This window comes from Falco peregrinus, chromosome 6 (genome assembly GCF_023634155.1).
Source record: "Falco peregrinus isolate bFalPer1 chromosome 6, bFalPer1.pri, whole genome shotgun sequence".
Lineage (NCBI taxonomy): Eukaryota > Metazoa > Chordata > Aves > Falconiformes > Falconidae > Falco > Falco peregrinus.
Window position 1 is genome coordinate 2,627,163 of NC_073726.1, and position 20,436 is coordinate 2,647,598.

Below are 20,436 nucleotides of genomic sequence, written 5' to 3' on the forward strand. Positions count from 1 at the left end.
TCGGGAGCAGAGCCCTACAAAACTGTCCTTTGGAGCATTTGCAAATGATTATTTTTTTTTAAAGGAAGCCATCAATTTCTTTAAGGAACTGCAGTTTTGTAAGAATTTCTTCATTTTGCATATGTGTGTTTTCTGCCTGGAGCTTTCAATGTTAGCGCATAAACTTTGAACATTGTGGCATCTTGCACTCTGCAGCAGTTTGTAGTCTGAAGTTTATTACTTCTCTGGGGAATACCTGTAGCTAGCATTATAATTTTATTTATTTGCTTAAGAAAAGAGCATCTAACATTTGAGGCATGTTGCATTTAACTTCTCTAACCATTCATAACCTGTTAAAGAAGATGTTCTTTTTTTCTTGTAGCTCAGATTCTGGAGCCCCAGAGGCTAGTCTGTCACCTCCTACTTCCCCACCAAGCCGGCCCCGTAATGAAATGAATGTTTTTAGTCGTCTTACTGTTTCTCAGGGAAACACATCAGTTCAGCAGGATAAGTAAGTCACAGATGAAAGCCTCAGCCCCCAACCAGGGAATTACAAAGTGCGCTCAAGTTATCAGTGTAGTATCTGGTAGATATTTTTCCCTTCTCCTGCAAGACAGGAGGAGACATTTCTCATGTTTTCATGTAGTTTTCGAAGAAAATATTGCAAACCTGTGGAACAGTTGTAAAAATTCAAGAAAAGCAGTTTCCTGCTGAACCTTGTTTCCTGTTGTCTAGGCCATGTCTGGTATTTCTAGTTCTAAACCCCAAATAGAAAAGAATGGTAGAAGTCTTAGATGTATGTGTATTTGTGTGTGTGTTTACACTTGAAAATAGGATTTAGCTGACAATATAGGAAGTAGTGCTTTTGGCAGTTATTCGGTTACTCCAGCATTGCTCTGAGTGCTGTCACAACAGCACCCTGGAAGGATGGGATGTTGAAATGGATGGAACACAGTTGGCTAGAGATTATCCAAATTACTGAACAGACTGACTTTAGGAGGTGGTCTAGACAAGCAGATACTCGTACATGGTGAAGGAGAAGTTGAACTCAGTTTCCCTGTGTTAGGTGTGTCTTGAGAACCTTACTCCAAATTGCAGTGGACTTGGCTTTAGCAGGATCTTTATTACAGGTTTCAGTACCAATACTAGTGCCACACAGTGCTTATGGACTGCAAGACAAACTTAGAATAAACCTTCAGTTCTATCTGTAGCAAGATGAGGAACTGATCTTACTGGATTATGCTATTTTTTTTATAAAAAATGGTTTTTTTCAGTGGCCTATAGTGTCACCACATATCAGGCAGTAGCTTGCAAGGCTTTCAGTAGTTTAACTGTGCTTGTAACTTCTTCATCTGAGCTATGTTACCTTTATCTTATTGCTAACTCTCACCTAACCCTTTTCATTTTCTCTGGAGTGACTTTGAAATCAAGCTGAAACTGCTGAATCTGTTTGATTTGAGTTGAAAATGAAGGACATCTTAAAACATACTGCAAATATTCATGCCGGGGGGGAATTTTTTCTTTGTGTCTGTTTTCTTTTTTTTTATTTATTTTTCAGTGCTTTTGAAAATGAGAAGTGAAGGATTTTGAACGTAGTAACGTTTGCAAATTGCTGTTCTTATTTCAGTGGGCTGTCAATACATTTAATATTAATATTTTTATGATTAACATTTTACATGTTTCTTCTACACTTAACAGGCATCGATGTTCAAAATATTTTTTTTCCTTTTGATATTTTCAGCAAGTGCTATGTTACGGAGGTTAAATTATGTATCAATCTTCTTTTCCTTTTTTGACTTCTGTAAGAAAATGTTTAGGAAACAAGAAATGGCTCAGCTGGTGTTACTCCGCTTCTTGGGCTGAGACAGTCTGCCAGCGTAACTTACTGCTGAGAGTGTTATTTTAAGATTATTTTTCCCTGCCAACCCCCACCCCCAGTATTATCATGGATATAAGGTATACCCTGAGCAATGCTGCATACTGTATGTGGATTTGCATTGCTTTTCTGAATTGGCCATGCTGTTGTTTGTTCTTCTCGAATGGAGGCATTACTTTGCTGATACCTATATTCTTTCTCCTCACAATTCCATCACTGTTGATTGTAGGTCTGATGAAAGTGATTCCTCTCTGTCGGAGGTACACAGGTACTCTGTCTTTCTCTTTTCTGTTTTCTTGGCATCTGTCACTGAAGTTATTCCAGTTCTTAGGAAATTTCATTTGGCTGCATGAATTTTCCTGATACTTGTGCTTTGTGTCTTTTTTTGCTTTTGCCAGAAGTTAAAAAACTTGAAATTTTGGTCAAGCATGTCTCACCCCTCTCCTCTTTTAGGGTGTTTTTATTGTTGTTGAGCATGTCAGGCTTTTTCTTTTTAAGTGAATTATGGTGTAAAGCTTTCCTTAGACATATTCTTTCCCTCTTTGTTTTCTTTAAAGAAAAGAGGGGCAGACATTTTCTTTAAGTTTTATATGCTTTGCTCTTTCTTTTTATTTTTCTTGTTCAGTTGTATGCTTTGATCACTAAAATGAAATTCCAGTGTAAATAAAAATAAGTAAGTATTTTATTACATCTTTCTGACAGAACATACAGAGGCTTAAGAGATGAAAGAAATGTCCCCTGTCATGTTCCCAAACTGTGGTTTAGGACTTTGGTCCTTAGTGAAAAATCAGTTTATCAAGAGAAGGGCAGTCAAAGGGCTAATAATAATGTGATGGTGGCTTTGTCTGGTTATTGTCGCAGTCATAGCATTTTTTTGTGTGTAGATTTCAGAGCACTGCACTTAGGTAGATAAGTAGCTCTGGGACATGTATTTTACATGGCTCATCAAGGAAACGATTGGGTGAGAATAACTCAGTTAGAAGCAGCATGATCCACCAGGGAATATTACAGAGAAAACCATTTTAGTTTTGTGTGATGTTAGAAAACAAAAGCACAGTGACCTAAATCAATAATAAATTGTTCCTGTATTCTTGAAAACATAAAAAGGTGCAGATTAAAAGGTGAATGCCTTTCCAAAATGAGGAAGTTAATGTCAAACAATTTAAGGCAAAATTAGTAAAATCTATAAAAGGATTGTGGGGGAGTAATGAATTATATGAATGAAGATGTCCTGAGCAGTAAAAATGTATAAAATAATAATTTCTAAGACTATACTGGATAAACCGTCTACTTGTCACGAAGTTAGATTGTATCATGAAGGGCTTTCCTTCCTGTAGCAAGCTTCTGAGCAATATTATGGAATTTTTACATTTTCCTAAAACATCTGACACACTTTTTTGTGAGAGGGGGCTATGTCTTTGTTCCTTTTCCTCACAGTTGTGTGTAATCCCCAGGAAGGCATCACAGCGAGTCTTAACTGCAAGCTGGTCAGATAACAGCATTGTGTTGCATGTTTTTGGCGTTACTTTGAGGCTTTTCTACACTTCACAGAAAGGATTGGGGTTTGTGTGTGTGTGCAGTTGTATGCATGGAATTTTAGATTGCTAATAGATTTTGGTTCGGTGATGAATTCTGGTGGGGTTTTTTCAGGCTGAGTTACAGTCTTTTGGCATCACCACAGAGCTAGCTACAAATCCCCAGGAAGATTCCTTTGGGGTGTCTGTACTCCAACCATACTCCCTTTTAGCCATTTGAGTACAAGTGTGGCATTGGGTACAGGGTGCATTAGGAAACTTCGTCAGGCACACAAATTAGCAGCAGTTCTCCAAGCCTGCTTATAGAAGGCAGTCGATGTGAAATGCCTGCCGAGTTTGGAATTGGCAGTGTACATTACACTTAGTCCATTTTTCAGGCATGCTATTTAGACTAAGGTGTCTTTATGGTATTTGCAGTCTTAAGGTTGGTCCTACGCAATCAGGGGCTTTGAGCATCCTGGTTTTTTCAGCACTATGCAGACTTTCCCATGTAGCCAACATTCAGCATCTTGTTGTCTTTTTGTTTGTTTGTTTTTATATGTGACTTCCTTTAACTGATAGTCCAGAATTGACACTTGTTGAAGCTAAATAGTAAAAATCCTTACATAGTTTATGAAAGACATTCAGCTGTTCTACGCTTAAGTGTAAGAAAATTAGATTAATTTTTCCTTACGTCTAAGTAAATTAACTTTATCTGTAACTATTACTATGCCCAGCTCACGTTCTTTTTTTTTTTTTTTTTTCTTTAGGGGGATAATTAACCCATTCCCTGCTTCAAAATGCATCCGATCATCCCCACTTCAGTGTATCTATACAGCTGAAGGACATACCAAGGCTGTGCTTTGTGTTGATGCAACTGATGATCTTCTCTTCACCGGATCTAAAGGTTGGGCAAACTCCATCCATATGTGCTGCCTACAGAGGCTGCTTTGACATCTTGGGGTATTGTGAAATTCTCAGCTTGTGCTAGTGCTGTAAACACAGAAAATTGTAGGGATCCATTTTTGAAACATAAGCTGAAGAAAGGTTTACAGTAATTATCTACAGGGTTTTCATTCTGATGTGTAGTATTTGTAGTGGGAAAAGTAACTATCAAGAATAACATTAACATTTGTTGAGTGATATGATGGAACCAATCATGGTAGCGTGCACACGTGATGTGCTGTGCAATTTGATAGCCTCAGGGTAGAGGTAGAGGTGGGAACCAGCACATCTTTGGCTGTACTACCTACGGAATTTGAATAGAATTCATGTCATACTTGATTTTTTGAGTAGAGCTAAGAAAGTCTTCTGCTTCCTCTGTGCATCTTGTTGCCTGTCTCTTGTGGGTGTAAGCATTGTATGGCTGTTGTAGGAGAGGATGGATTTTCAGTAGTCACAAAATTCCTTACTGGATGGTGCAGACATTCTATGAACGCTTCAGGGTGGTAGAAACTGTTGTGTTTTGGAAAATGTTTTCTTCTTTCTTTCCTGTCTTTGGTGACTTTCCATTGTAGTCACTCAGTTTCGCTCGAAGGTAACATAACCAGACATCAGTGGTTATTGATGAACACCTTTTCTCACGAACACCATTTTTAACATCACACACAAAGTTTTTTTTGAATGTTTTCTTTTTCTCTGGGCCTTTTTATACAAGTCATTTACAGTAAAGGACTTGCTATATTCTCAGTTGTGCAGCTGAAACTGTGGCAGACTCTTCTTCTCCCAAATAGAACCTGTGTGATAATTTGTGATTTTTTTTTTTTTTTTTTTTTTTAATTTTTTTGACGCATCAAAACTAAGGTGAAATAGAGTGGTGGCTGGGGAGAAGTTAACACCTACTGACAGGGAGACTCATTTCACTAGCTGACATAAAGAACAAACTGAAGTTTCAGGGCATCCTTTTTATGCCTATATTAACATAGTGATAACCCCGTCAGGTCTTCCACTGCTAACGTTCAGTTATGGTTTCTGTGGCTGTTCTACTACCTGGCTGTTAAAAACACCAAGACCAACTCTTACAGTGAATTGGTAAACTTTTGGTCTTACAAGTTTTAAGCTAACATTTCAGCATTTGTGCAAGAGTATACAAATGCCAAAAAGGACACACATTTAGTTTCTGTAAATGTCGCTTAGTTGATTTGTATTGAGGTTTTGTATTTAGTGGCTATGTGGGGGGAAAAAAGACTTTTCAATTTTTTTTTATATTACAACTAGATTTGTGGTGTTTTTTGTTTTTTTTTAACATATGGATGCTTGCAGGTGTTTTAAATATTTGCTTTTTCAAGTCATTGCTAGCTTCCCATACTTAGGGAAGAATTATTTCTGTATATATTTTGGTAGGGGATATGTTTACAAAGTACGCTTGTACTCAGGAGCATAGAGAGCTGCTTATTTAAATATAAAATTAACTCTTTTGGAGATTGTTGCTGAAGCAGAAAGTCTGAGCTCACTGATATCACATAATACTAGCAGCCTGTGCCAATTCAGGAATTGCAATAGGCTCTCAGGTGCCTTGCAGATATTAGGCTTTGGTCTTGATAGCTGGTATTTTTAAAGTGGCTGACAGTTCTTAGTATACTTACCACCTTCATTCCGTTATAAATACTGTCTACACATGAAGCTTTCTTTTCATCCTTCCAGTACTTACTCCAGTAAAAAAGTATTTTTAAAATATATGGAGTGATACAGACATGGTGCAACAAGGAGAGTTTCCTGTGCTTTCCATTTGTGGAGGAACTTTGATGTGTTTGGGATATTGGTGCACAGAAGGTCACAGTATTTAAATTGTTTGCTACTGAATGAAAACTGTGACTAAAGAACATATGCTGGGATTTTGAGAGGTTCCTAAAACACTGAGTAGTTTGGACACCTTCTCACCCTTGTAGTTTTGTTGTGACAGTCAGCACTGTCATGCTGAGCCTCAAAACCCCTCCTGAACTATATAGTTGATGAATAATTCTTGAATTAAAAATTTGATTCTTCTCTTGATTTGTCATCCAAACTTTACAGCCTCTAAGCTGTGTGTAATTTTACTTCATTTTCCATGAGATAGAATTTTATCCTTTTAAAATGCTATAGGAGCTAATATGCAGATCTTGCACGCACAACATTTGATGATTAACCTTGTTTAGTTTTGATGATCGTAGATGGTGCCCATGTGTATTCTTTAAGACCTATTTAATTTAGTTGTTTTTCTACTTGTGTGCTTGCCTAAAATGTAGCGATATGTATGAGTACAAATGAATGCATATACTTTCTTAAAAATTAGTGATTTTGGGGAAAACATGAGATTTTTCTGTTTGTTTCTTTTTTTAAATTATTTTTCCTCCTTTCTGTTTGCCTTTATTTAGACCGTACCTGTAAAGTCTGGAATCTGGTAACTGGACAAGAGATTATGTCTCTAGGGGGTCATCCAAATAATGTTGTTTCTATAAAATACTGCAACTACACTAGCCTGGTCTTCACAGTCTCAACCTCCTACATCAAAGTGTGGGACATCAGAGACTCTGCTAAGTGTATTAGGACATTGACGTAAGTATGCTAAACATGAAATGCAAAGAGTTCAAATAAGTCTTAATTTTAGATAGATTTTATTAGATTTAATTCAGTAGTGCAGCAGAGTGTAATTAAAGTACACTGTTTCTTGGGGCTGTAAGCTTTCTTTACATGTTCAGGCTAAGTCAGTATGGGGCAGTGGGAATATATGGAAACAAAACAAATTGCATCCATACTTACAGTGTTTTATCGAATGTTCAGTATTCGTAATTGGCATATAGCTTTTTAGCTTAGGTAAGTAGGTTTGTTTTTAAATTGTGTGCAAAGCAGGGAGAACAAAATGTAGGGTTTATTTTGGATTCGATTTTTTTCCCCCTTCCTTCCCCCCCCCCCCCTTTTTTTTTTTTTTTTTACTCAGGTCTTCAGGCCAAGCGATGCCTGGTGATGTCTGTTCAGGAAGTACTAACAGAACAGTCGCAATCCCAGCTGGAGAGAACCAGATCAATCAGATTGCACTAAATCCAACTGGCACGTTCCTCTATGCAGCTGCTGGGAACTCAGTGAGGATGTGGGACCTGAAAAGGTAGTAAGCACCAGCAGAAGGGAATGTTCTTTAGGTGGTTATATGTGCATATGAAACAAAGTCAGTGCATGTGAAACAGTCAATGAAGTGTTTACTCTCTGTGTAATGTCCATAACCTGGGCAAAGTGTGGTCAAGATATGGATCAACTAATCCATAAGAGGCTGTGGTGGTTAACTGAGATAACGAAGGTGCTCGTGATTTCCTCTTGTGTTAAGGTTATGGTGAATCATTTCAGGAAAAATTATTGGAAAGCACAAGGTTTTGTTTGACAGGCACTATAAAACAGGCTCTTGTGAGGTGACAGATGCGTGAATCCTGACTTGTAATTGTTGATGAGATGATGAAAGCCAATTGATGTAATATAATATGGGGCTATGATAGCCACACTATATAGCACTTTTCCAAACAGAACCTGCACCCAAAGAGTGTGTTCAAAATACAGAGAATACTTTATGGGGTCTGATTTGTCTTTAGTTTTCATTTTTTAAATTCTTATTTTACAGAAATAGAAGGTTTTGTTTACATTTAACATAATTTTACATTTACCCGTGGACAGGAGCAATAGCATATATGTAAACCGGAGGATGAGTAGTGAAAACATAGGGGAAAATAAAAGCTCCATTGTGGCAGAAAGTGTGATATAGGTTGTATTGAATACATGGGAAAATAACAAATCCTCATTTCTTCTCTTATCCTTGAAGATTTCAATCTACAGGAAAGCTAACTGGTCACCAGGGCCCTGTTATGTGCCTTACTGTAGATCGAATTTCCAATGGACAAGATCTTATTGTCACTGGTTCGAAGGATCATTATATAAAGGTAAACCGTTAGTATTTGCTTATTTTTTTTAACTCTTCACATCAGCATGGGGCGCATGCTTCAGCGGAAGTCGCTCACATCTCCATAGCTGATACATGATAGCCAAGATGGAGGTTCTTTCATCAGTTACAGATTATGAGTAATGTTCAGTCTCAATAAACACGTATCACTTCAGCACTATTTTAATTTCATGATGGTATGTGGATGAATGGTTGTCAATAGTTAAATTTTTTCTTAAACCCCAGTAAGGTGGACATCAGATGTGTGAAGTTTTGAAGAAATATTCATAATACCTACTCCTAAGTAACACTTAGCTCTTGGAAAGTATCTTAAGTCAGTACCTCTCTTGGAGTGCAAGACCCAATCGCTTCAGCAGAGACACTCCGTGTGCTCCCCACAGAAGAGAGTGGGATCTAGCGCAGACTCTTGCTGAAGTGTTGCCTGAGTTCTGAAGTGGGGAAAGAGAAAAAGGTCAGCGCATCTCAGCAAAGTGCCCAGTCTATTTGGTTGTATTCATTAGCACGCAGGCTGCTCGGAGTTGTGTTCAAAGCATAGCCAGTGGTATTAACAATACTTTCCTGCTTCTTGGTGTTATGTATTCACTCAAGGATAGGGAATCTGATTGGGGTGGGGTGAGAGTCTGGTAGTTTGTGTTTTGGTTTTTTGCTTGGTTGGTTTTTGGTTTTGGCCCATCTCAGCCAGTGAGTATTTGAACCCACAGGCTCCTGCTTCTCAGGACTATGCCCAAACCACCAGCCTATGGGAACTATACCTCATCTTCCTCATAAAGCTGACCCTCATGCTGCAAAGAACATGTGATTCATGAGGCTAAGCAAAGAGTGAACAAGAGACCCTAGCTTGTTGTGAGGGGGTACCCTTCATTCTGGTCTTACACTTCTCTCACACTGCGTAAAGTGTGTAAACACAGCTGGGAGCAGAGCAGGAGCCAGAACCTGAGTGAGCTTTCTCACTGACCTGGGCTTTCTCTTTTTGACATTATCCCGCAATTTATGGATGCTTGGCTGTGCACTGGGCCAGCCTCAGAAGTCTGCCTGGGAGGTGGGTGCATAGCTTGATGGTTTGGGCGGTGGATTTGTATCTTATCAGCAGTTCCTATGGTTAGAGGCCAGATGATTCTTAGGCAGTGGGGCTACAGAGAGGCACTCTAATAGCTGCTTCTCTGCACAGCTCAGAATATGGAGTTAGTTAAGAGCTACACTGGCACAACTCCTGGCACAGTAATGAGTGTAGGACCTCAGTGGGGACAACGGGATGTGATCGTGTAATGCAAGTTTGTCATGCTACCAACTCATGTTGGCAAACAAGGAGGTGGAAGGGCTTTTGGAAAACTCTTGACTTGTACCACTAGAATATCCAGGAATATTTCGGCCGTGTATATGTGCTGCAGAGTAGTGGGTAATCTGCAAGGTGAATGCCTCCAGAATTGTTAAGCCAAACAAACTAAACAAAATAGTTTAGTACAGAAATACAAACTAAATGACCTGTATGTGCATGGTCAGTGCAGCAGTTAGGGAATTCTCAGTACTTCTCTACATGGGTAGGTCCACCGGGGGTAGTAGGACTGGTCACAGATACTGCTTTCCACGGCCCCAGGAAACTACTGTCCTGTCTACTGAGCCAGGAATATTAGTCACCTCTAAGTACCTGATTTTTCTGGTGTGTCACTGAACTCTTCTCTTACAACTGGAACTGATGCATGTTAATTCAATGGGATAACTTTTAAAATAACTTTAACTCACTTAAGGTATTCTTTTACACTACCAAGCTGTCCCTTTTTTACTGCCAGGCTTGTTCATTTTAAAAGGTCAATGAAGAGCAAATAACGGGGGATAAAGTCTGACATTTGCTTGTGAAACAGAGGTAGCGGTTTAAAAAGTTATGGCTCATCTGTTCCCCTCAGCTCAGTCTAACTGGCTGCGTTCTGGCTCGGTACAATGGAAAATGAAATGGGGTTGCTTACACTGCTGCTCTGGGGACAAAGACCTGATGGGGTTGATTATGTCTCAAATTGTTAAACGGCCTCACTTAAAGAATCTGTTTTAAGATACCTGATTCTTGGAGCACAGGCAAGGAGGGAGGTGTGTCTAGTCCATGGAAAGCATCAGCATGTAATGGTGTGTAATCCTTGCCAAAACACCTTGTCCAGAAAAATGTATCTGTGGCTTTTCCTGCAGCTGCCTCTGCAGTTCTCCAGTGTGAGTCATGTTTCCCATGCTCAGGCATGAGCTTTGTTTCTCTAGCCCACCACATGGTGTATGTATAAGCTCTTCCTATATAATCAAATATTAGCACTTCCCGGAGCAGTCTTCTCTGTAGTCAGTGAAGCATTCTTGCTTCAGGCAAGAGGTAAAAGAGGAGAAAGGAGTGGTTCTGGTAGGTAAATTCTGATAATATACATCACGATACAGTGACCTGTAATAACACTTTCCAAGTTTTTCCTCTAAAGTTGTTCACTGCATGTCTTCCAAGCTGGTTAGGTGGCAGATAATTTTGCTTATATTTGATTATTTATTTATTTTAGATGTTTGATGTGACTGAAGGGGCTCTTGGGAGTGTAAGTCCTACACACAATTTTGAACCTCCTCATTATGATGGTATTGAAGCACTTGCTATTATGGGAGACAACCTTTTTAGTGGCTCCAGAGATAATGGAATTAAGAAATGGGATTTGACTCAAAAAGACCTTCTTCAGGTAATGGAAAAAATATCATGCGGCTAATGTGACAGTCGTGCTGTAGAACTGTTTTCAGGCTGTGCAAATGTTCCAGCTCATACGATGACTATTCACCGAGATACTGATGTTTTTAATGGGGAAGGCACAGAACACTAAGAAAGAAATTGAAAATGTACTTGATCTTTACACAAGGACACAGTTGCTTTTCTTTTCAGTGTATGTAGCGTCAGGAAATTCTGATGAAGTAGTTAGCCCTGTTTTACCTCTGAGTATGTGGGTTTTGGTTTTTTGCTTCAAAATGAAGGCAGCACTTTCCTCCTCTGTGATTGGAACCATCAGATATCATCCTTGCCGTTCACAAGTTGGTAAATTTTGGACTGGAACTCATTAATGACAAACAATGCTTTAAATTAGGCTGCAGAATATTTTCCTGTGGAGAGGGTTGACAATACTTACTCCACCCCATCTTTTTTGTGGAAAGCTTACTCCTTAGAACTCTGTTTGTCTTGTTTTACAATGCATATATTATGTAACATATACAGCACACACATAAAATCTGTTTGCTGTTGGAACATATTTGCTGTATGTTTTAATTGTCAAAAGAAAAAAGGGGCTGTGGGTCTAAAAGGACCTTGAATCCTGGGAAACTTTGAAATTCATTGAATTTGTTTGATATGGATAACTTTTTGGTTTTTACCTACCTGCAAAACAAAAAACCCAGCCCAAGTTCTTTTAGGTCTTATGAGAGGTTGTTGAGATAGAGATACAATTATTTAAGTTGAGACTGTGTGAGAAATGGAAGGCAGAAAAACAAATGCCAGAAGATATTGCTGTGTTTGCAAAGATTTGGTTAGATACCAGTCATTTAATAATTTTGGGGAGGAGGAGGAGCATGTCTCTTACGTGCATTTAATGTGCAGACTGATAGGAAGGAAACAAATAGAATATTAAAGTTTTGGGACATGAAAGAATAGAGGACTGGTCACCTTAAGACGAAAATTTCTATATGGGCATACTTAGTATTCCATAAATGTACGAACTTTCTTTACCTTCTTTCAAAATTGTGCTATTGGGTGCCAGTTCCTTTTCAGAATGCTATTAAAACTTCACAGTTAAAATAAGGATTAAGACATTCAGCTTCTTACAGAAAATTTTCACTTGTCCGTATTAGGATAGCTACCCTCGTATCTGTCTGTCTAGGGAAGTGTGCTAAGCAGCTTGTTAGTAAAAACAGGAGGACCACGGGAACAGGAAAGATTTTTTTTTATTTTTTATTTTTATTGTCAGAATTACTTTACTAAAGTTGTAAGAAGCATCTTCAGTCTGGCATTTTAGCCTTCTTAAAATATTATGCAATGTGCGTTTTTGCTGTTGCAATTTAACGTCAGGAAGAATACAGGGGCAGGGGTGAAATAGTATGTAACAGTGGACTAGTTGTATTCCTTATTCTCCTTTTGATATACCTGCATTTCATAATTTCTATACTTCATGTTCCCCTGTTTATTTCTTGTTTCTAAAAGTGGAACTTGATAAAAATGATCTCACGCTTCCTTCTTTCTTCTTATTTCTATAAAGTGGTGTGTGTTTTTCAAGGAGGTGAGACTAAAGCATTTGACAAAACAACATGAATTTTTATTCACTGTTTCTTTCAGGGGATGAAGAAAAGTGCTGTTACTTTTGCTAATCCTGGGGTGATTCAGGGTAGAAGGGCCCACTGGAGGTCACACAGTGCAAAGTCGGCCCACTGGTCCAAGCAAGGCCAACTGTGTAGTTAGGTCTGGTTACTCAAGGCCTTGCCCAACTGAGTTTTCAAAATCTCCAAGGTCACAGATTGCACAGCTGCTCTGGGTGACCCATTGCACTCCTTAAATTATTCTTGTATTAATTTCCCCCTCACTCATATCCAGTCAGAATTTCTGTTGTTGCAACTTGCTTTTGGTGTGTACACCCGAGGGTTTCAGACAAAGGAAAAAAAAATAATCCTGAAATAGAGCTGAGCTGCTTTAAAGTACAAATGCTAACATTTCAACAGAGGTCCTGCTCTGGCATGCATGTGTTAAACAAGTCTGATCCTCTATAATTGATGAAAATCACTTAATAAACATGCTAGTCATCTAATTCTCTTGGTGTTACACATCCCAAGCCCCAAAACAGTGCTGTGACAAAATTAAGATTTGTAAGAACCATTCTCCCTCCCGGCCTTTTGAAGTGCTGCAGGACCAGGACACCAGTGTTGCGACAGCAGTGTGTATTACAGATAAAAAGCCAAGACCATCCTAGAAAGCTGAATGTACTCCATAATATGAGCAAGGCAGCAAAGCAAAGCAGTTCCTACCAAACTGAACGGAAGAGCTGTTCTTGGTCCCCTTAAAAGACAGCAAACTTGGGCTGTTATTGCCCCAGCGTTGGTACCAAATGGATGCTGTTCTCAGCTGGTCTGTGCAGCATTTTACTTTCTGAATTGGCAGCAAAATGCTAGTGTCCTTCCTCAGTAAAGAATTAATGTATTTTTGTTAAGTGCTACATCACAAAATCTACTCATAATGTGTAATGGGAGAAGAAGAAAGGAGAAGGGCAAATATAGAAACAGTTTCTGTCTCCCTGGTGTATTTTTTTGAGCAGTATTTTGGATTTTCTTTTTGTGTGTTTTATAGCTGTTTTACAGGCAGACTTGAAACATATACAGAGACCACGTGTTCAAATATACATTCAAATATGCATTTGAACATATGCAGATTTAGCATTAACCTAACATAATTTCAGTTCCACGTCAGGTCAGTTGTGCATATTGGATTCTCTTCTTGTTTTGCAGTACTATTTCACAAAGAGAAACAAACCTGTGGCACAGGAGTAGCCTCATGGAAGACAGCACCCTCCTTCCTCTAAGGGAGGAGAACCCACAGGGCTGGGATATACCCAGAGTCATGTGGCAAATCTGCTGCAGGACAGGAGTCAGGCTTAGAACTTGGGATTTTTCCATTTCTGTGCTGGTTTCTCCAGAAGTTTTTGCAGCCCTGTGAGACTTGCCTGCCTTCTCTTTTTTTCAGCAAGTTCCTAATGCTCATAAAGACTGGGTGTGTGCTCTTGGCTTGTTACCCAGCGCTCCGGTTCTGCTCAGCGGCTGCAGAGGAGGCACCCTCAAGCTCTGGAATGTGGATACCTTCGCACTCATCGGGGAGATGAAGGGACACGACAGCCCTATAAATGCAATCTGCACCAACTCCAGCCAGATTTTCACAGCAGCAGAGTGAGTTTTTCTTCTCCATGAATCTTTCTTTTCTGTAGCTCCTGCTAGAGTTCCATTCACGCAAATGCATTTAGGAGATCTTCAGTTCTGTAAGTCACTTCATAGCAAGCATGGGGAGACGTAGTCCATGCCCCTAAATGCTAATAATCTACTGCAGTGATCTCTGAAGCGGGGTGCATGCATGCACAACATGATCCACTGGGGCACAGGAAGAAAATATTAGAACTTCAGTGGAGTACATGTGTATAACTTATAAATCAATAAATACACGAGGGGGTGTGCTCGAAAATTTTTTTAGTGGTGGGATGCATGATCAAAAAAGTTTGGAGAGCACCGATCTTCAGGATGGCAGGGAGAATCTGGAAGTAGTTGAGAACTTCACTAGTTTGTCTCTGCAGCTGGGTGATTTACTGCTAGGAGATTCTTGACCTGTGGGAATTTTTCTAAAAGCTATAGAATGTGGTTGGTTTTTTTGGGTTGTCTGTTTGTTTTTAAGTGCTGGTGAATAGCAGAAGCTTTGCAAGCCATCCTATTGTCCTTTAAACACCTTGATTTGAATATTGGCTTCCTTAGTGAAAGCAAGAAAACTGAGTACCTGAAACCTCAGGGAACTTAAGCAAGAAAAATACCTCATTCTGGAGAAAGTGCTGGAGACAGCAGCAGAGCCCACTTAGTGACATAGTCTGAGCACAGGAGAGCTGTCCTGTTATCTTTTAGTGCCAATTGTGGAAGCTTCTGGCCTTCTGAATTGAAAGCAAGTCTTTATGAGTCGAAGCGGCATTTCAAAGTTGCCAAGTTTCCATGTTTGGTGGCTGATTTTTATGTTTAAGCCTTAATAGATTGGGGTAGAGACTTCAAAACTTGTCTCTGTTTGCCTAAAAATTATGGTTAAGTTTAGAACATACATGCATCTGAAATTTATTCTTTATTACTAGCGAAAGACAATCCCAGCCTCTTGGCACTTATAACATTCTGATGAAGGTCTACAGAGCTTAGGGTATTCCTGACATTGTGCAGTGATGTGAAGGCACAAGTCAGAAAAACTCTGTGCTGTGATAAAGTCTGTCCTGATTGCTGCCCCCTGGCTTTTTTTGAGGTGGTTATTTAAGGAACATGAGTCAATATTTGTTAGTCACAAAAGTAAATGTTTATGAGAAATTCTTAAGTTCTACATCTCACAGGATAAATTGCTATTTCACAAGACTGATTATTTTACTTTTTAATTATGATAATAGAGCTTTGTAACACAGTCCATCTGATAATTTATTTACACACTTTAAAATTCTGTAAATAGTGGTGCCAAAAGTGCAGAATTATAGCGTGCCCTTTCTGGGCTTCTGAATACCAGCTCACTGTTACATGCTTTCCAGCACCTGGCAAAGAGTTTTAGGGGTTTTTTTGGGAGTGAGGTTAGGACTTTGTATCACCTTGTGGTTCTGTGCTTTTTTTTACCTTTTCTCATTATAGACTGGCACCTCTTGTGCAGATGGAGCAGGTTTCAGGTCCTGTTTGATTTACCTCGTTACCTTTTTCACACTTTTTTAATGGCAGGAAATAGTCTTACCCTGTTGAGCCCGTCTCTCTGATTCTGTAGGCACAGAACTGTTCTGGCTGTTTGCCTGTGGTTTCCTGAGTTGCAAATAGTTACACGGTGGAAGCTCTTCTGTGATGTTGTTATAATTAGGCCTATGACCATTAGCTCTATTTTAAAAAAATAAGTAATAGCAGAGTAGGATTTTACTTTTCTGAACATATTAATCCTTGTACTTGTCTAGATAGTTAAAGGTAGTAGCCAGTGCTGTGATAAAGTTCGGGAATCTTAAATGTTGTGCATCTTAGATTACAAAGTCTCCTGGGGCTGAAATTACCCTTGTGTATCCATTAATAATAATTAGTTTCTGAATAATTATTAATAAATAATAATAATATGTCTGAATAAGACGCCCAAGCTATTAAGAAAGCTTCTGGGTTGTGTCCATCCCCGCTCCATCTCTCTCCCTCCCCAATTTAATTACCTAGCTCTAATGCTGCTTTGTTTTGTTTTTCAGTGACCGGACTGTGAGGATCTGGAAAGCTCGAAATGTAATAGATGGACAGATCTTGGATACAGGAGATGCAAGTGAAGATCTTGCCAGTAATTGAAATAATGGGGATAAATGAATATATTGATGAATTTGAGGTGCACTCTATGCAGTTTGCTGCATGCTTATTAGGTAAAACACTGATGATGGGAATGAACTGAAAAATAAGAGTGAACTCTTCTACTAGACCTGCTGTCCTTAAAATATGTACTGTATTTAAGAAAAAAATAACCTCTTGGTAACATGCTTGTGTGTCAGTGGTCACATATATATGTCTATATATTATGGCTGAATTTGTGTGTGTATGTACCACTTGCAGTTTAACTGGAAATCAAGTTTTCTCTAATGGCCATCTCAAAATTATGACCTGGAATATATAACAAAAGTGCTCTGCTGTATTACACTCACAAGTACGATCAGCTGTTTTGCATTTTAGGGTAGCAGGGGAATGATGATGTCTCGGTAATAAGCCTTGGATTACGACAGGCAGTTTCAAGATTCTAAAGGTCGCTTACACTGTTGTTAGGAAGGTAGAGTGAATAAAAGATGGAAAGAAGCTGTTAATGACACATCTATCTGACATGGCTGTGTCCTGCTAACAGCGAATGCCATATGATTTGTGTTAATGTTAGCATATAACCCTTGTTGACCAAAGTTGTGCAGCTATGTATACTCTGTGCTCAGGACTAGAACTCAAATGATCATAAACTGGTATGTTTTATTAGTGTTTTGCCTGTATTCTGTAATGACTAGGTGTTCTTAATGTCATGACAGAAATGTATCTTAATCTATTTTTCTTATCAATTTGTTTCTATCATCTCACATTTTCTTTTTTGAAAGCAAGATGTCTTTCCTTTTTATCTAATTTTATATGCTGCTAAATGTATTTTAAATACACTGTTTTGCAGACCTTGGCTTTGAGAACTGAACCACGTGTATTGGAAAAAAGCTATGTAAATAGATGGTTGTACAAAGAAAATATCTTATCTTGTGCCTGTATGACTTTTAAAGCTCTTAGAGCGTGGATGTTGAGAGAGGATGTATAATTTACCCAACTTCTCTGAATATTAATTTGTAAATTCTGCAAACTTAAAGTAGATTCGGATACAGTGTTTGGATATTGAGGGGTTTTTTTGTTTTTGTTTTTTTTTTTTTTTTTTTTTGTTGGGTTTTTTTTCCCCATAAAATATCAGTCTGTAAATTATAGTTTACGTAGGTAACACTTAAATAAAGAGGTGAATGTGAAATACTTCTCTTTGCCTTTTTCATCATAATTCCTTATGAAAAAGTCACTTCCCTTGCAAAGGCCCCGAATATAAAATGCACAGTTTTGCACAATACAGTAGAATAGCTTGCTGAGTAGTATAGCCCATAGGTTGTTCTGGTATCCTGTGCCTGCATTCTTGTTGGCCATTATTTGTGTTTTGATAGTACTTAGGAAGCCTAGCAGGATTCCCTGGTACTAAGTACTGTACAGACTTCAAATGAAGCAGTGGCTCCTGTTCCTAAGAGATGACAGTTCTTACCTTATTACATATGGTCTGTCAAAAAAAGAAAAGTTCTGATGCCTCTTACTGATCTTAGAGGAATTATTTCCTTCTCAGCTCAGCTTGAAAGGAAGTGAAAATGCATACTGCTTGTGGTTTGAGGTTGTTTGATTTATTCCAGGTTTTAGCAGAAATGAGTAATGATACATACCGTTAAGAGCAGTGTACAGGTTAGTTAAAATAAACAGCAGCAATACCAATTAGTGTTTATCTGTCCTGCTTATTGACTGCTTGGGTGTACACACAGAAGACTGGGGAATCATATCACAACTTTGAGCAAAAACCCCAGTGGCAAAGGGGATTCACATGCAAGACTCACATAAGAGGCTTTGTGTGCATGGTGGAGGGTCCCTGTTCTGCCTGGCCTGATGGGTGAAGGCCACCCACTGTCCCAAGCTACACGAATGATGCCAACAGCTTGGCGACCCGTGGTTTTGGAGCTGAACACTCATGGCTGTCATCTGGGAACCCTGGGTGGTTGCGGGTTTTTTTAGTGCGTGTGTTTATATGTGTGTACGATACATCGATATACTGTGTTTTGCAACTGCAGGAAAAAATTCCTTACAAACCTGGGAAGTGGCTACGTGCTGTCAGGCTGCCCGGATTTAACGGGTCCTATGGTGAGGGGCTGCCGTGGCAGCAGTCTGAACTGCAGATGCTTCTCTCTGGTGATGCTTGGCAGCACAGGTGCCTTGTTTTAGGAAGCTGTCTCCGGATAGGCAATACCAATATAACTTAATGTATGTATAGAATTTTATTATTTTTTTTTAACCTTCAGAAAGAAGTTTCACCTAAACCCGATCTTGCCGTAGAACACAGCTTTGCTCTGAAAGTAATTGGAGGAAAATTGTCCTTTTGTAAAGGTCACAGTATCAGTGTCTTGTTTTAATGGAGAATTCTTCAACTGTTTGTTTTTCTCCAAACTTTTCATTTGTTCTATACAACTACATCTGTGACAAAAGACAATATGAAATTAGAAAAAGGTAAGCACTGGACTCCAATCGTCTGAAGACGTTTGTTCAAAAAAACCGGTGGTCTCTGAAAAATCAATTTTCTAGGAAGCGATGGGAAAATAATGTTCTTAAAGTTGGAATTCACAAGTGGAGCAAAGTTTGTGGACAGAACACTGACTATATCCCATCTTACTTCAGATACATTCTTAAATACAGGCAAGGTCATGTGTTACAATTAACCTCATGTAAGATACGAATGCTGAGAAAATATTTGCAATGTTTCTTATTATGTATTGGGACAAGTGCTTATCGCGCCCCTGCCTTGTATAAAAGGCTCCACGCTGCCTGCAGAAATCGGCTTCTGACTATGGGGCGGATCAGGGGGCTGTGCTTCTTGGCGGTTGTGCTAGCAGGTAAATGTATGGCAGGTGTGTGTTGTCGTAGGCTTTGAAAGCAAGGTATAAATGTGGTAACAACAGAAGAGCCGCTGGGGAGGCAGTTGTGTGATGTGAGAAAGGAGAGAACAGGCATGACTTGAACTCCACCTGAGGTGGCTGTGGGCAGCCAGCAGGGCTGGCTTGTTCGGGGCCGTACCCCCACCCAGCAGTGTGTTCGGCTCATGGGCACCAGCGCGGGCGCGCTGGGGGCAGGGGGCCATTCAACTGCAGAAAGTTATCCTGTGATTTGCTCCTTTGTTTTCTGTGACTTTTACCCCAGTATATGAGAGGTTAATTCAGTCCAGAGTCTAATAAAGGGAGAATTTCTCTTATTATGTTGCTAGATAAAGGAAGAGGCAACTTCTGCAACGTGTCTTAGTAACATATGGATGAACCCAAATTGCAAAGACTAATACCATTAAATTAAAAGGTGTGTGGATTACCTTATTGCAGCATTTTCTAATCTAATTTCACAAAACTGAAGTCAAGATTTTAAAAAATCAATGGGGATAATTTTTCACGTATATCTTTCAAACTACCTTGCTTTAGCTTCTGTTCCCATGGAAATTATCATGGAAAAGTAGCAAGTAGCCATAGCTGTTGCTATACTCAACTGTTTGTTTGCATTTCATCTTCTATGTGTGTTTACAGACATAGGCCATAAATGCAGTGAAAACGATGCAGAAATTTTAAAATTAAAATGTTCTTCAAAAGGAGGGAAGGAAACGCATCTTCCCTCTTGCTACTCTCCATTTGTACTGTAATAGAAGTAAATCCAGGAACAAGGGGTGAATGAAGTTGCAGCCTTGTTCAGCTGCTCATGTCTGCAAGCGCTTGTTTTCAAAATTTGCTGGAAAAATTAAGCTTCACCTTAAGGGCGGTGGGGCGGGGGATATTTCTTGGCTCCTGCTGGGGCAATTTTTTTCCCCTCAAACTAGTTTTTTTCAGTCACAATACTCTTCTTCTGAAGTATTTTGACAGTACTTTATTATATGAATGAGTTGATAAGTCTCCCGTGAACCAATGCTATGCAAACTGATGCCAAAGTTAATAATCTGCTGTAGTGTGTTCAGAATCATGTTCTTTGATTTCAGCAATAAAACTGCTGATGCTGCATTTGACTCCCATTAGAAAAAAAAACAACCCAAAACCGAAATGAAATGGGGTAGGTTTACTCTATTTTGTGCGTTGTCTGCCAAGGTGTTA

At 39.1% G+C, this 20,436-nt stretch overlaps 2 protein-coding genes across 10 annotated transcripts in view; both read left to right on the forward strand.

Moving 5' to 3' along the window:
* KIF21A (kinesin family member 21A) overlaps positions 1–17,540 on the forward strand; it is a 92,357-nt gene extending 74,817 nt beyond the window's left edge. For 4 of the 9 annotated variants that reach the window (XM_055808001.1, XM_055808002.1, XM_055808004.1 and 1 more), the window contains 9 exons: positions 362–490; positions 2,085–2,123; positions 4,140–4,276; positions 6,723–6,903; positions 7,286–7,450; positions 8,153–8,270; positions 10,813–10,983; positions 14,013–14,212; positions 16,261–17,540. In XM_055808001.1, the coding sequence (XP_055663976.1) occupies positions 362–490; positions 2,085–2,123; positions 4,140–4,276; positions 6,723–6,903; positions 7,286–7,450; positions 8,153–8,270; positions 10,813–10,983; positions 14,013–14,212; positions 16,261–16,354 (1,234 nt within the window). In that variant the 3' untranslated portion in view covers positions 16,355–17,540. The remainder of the gene's footprint in view (positions 1–361; positions 491–2,084; positions 2,124–4,139; positions 4,277–6,722; positions 6,904–7,285; positions 7,451–8,152; positions 8,271–10,812; positions 10,984–14,012; positions 14,213–16,260) is intronic. The other 5 variants (XM_055808003.1, XM_055808009.1, XM_055808006.1 and 2 more) reach the window with 3 other exon arrangements.
* A 1,620-nt stretch (positions 17,541–19,160) lies between these two features.
* Positions 19,161–20,436, forward strand: part of LOC101912408 (sucrase-isomaltase, intestinal-like) — a 61,874-nt gene continuing 60,598 nt past the window's right edge. The window contains exon 1 of the mRNA XM_055807579.1: positions 19,161–19,206. Within this exon, the coding sequence (XP_055663554.1) occupies positions 19,161–19,206 (46 nt within the window). The remainder of the gene's footprint in view (positions 19,207–20,436) is intronic.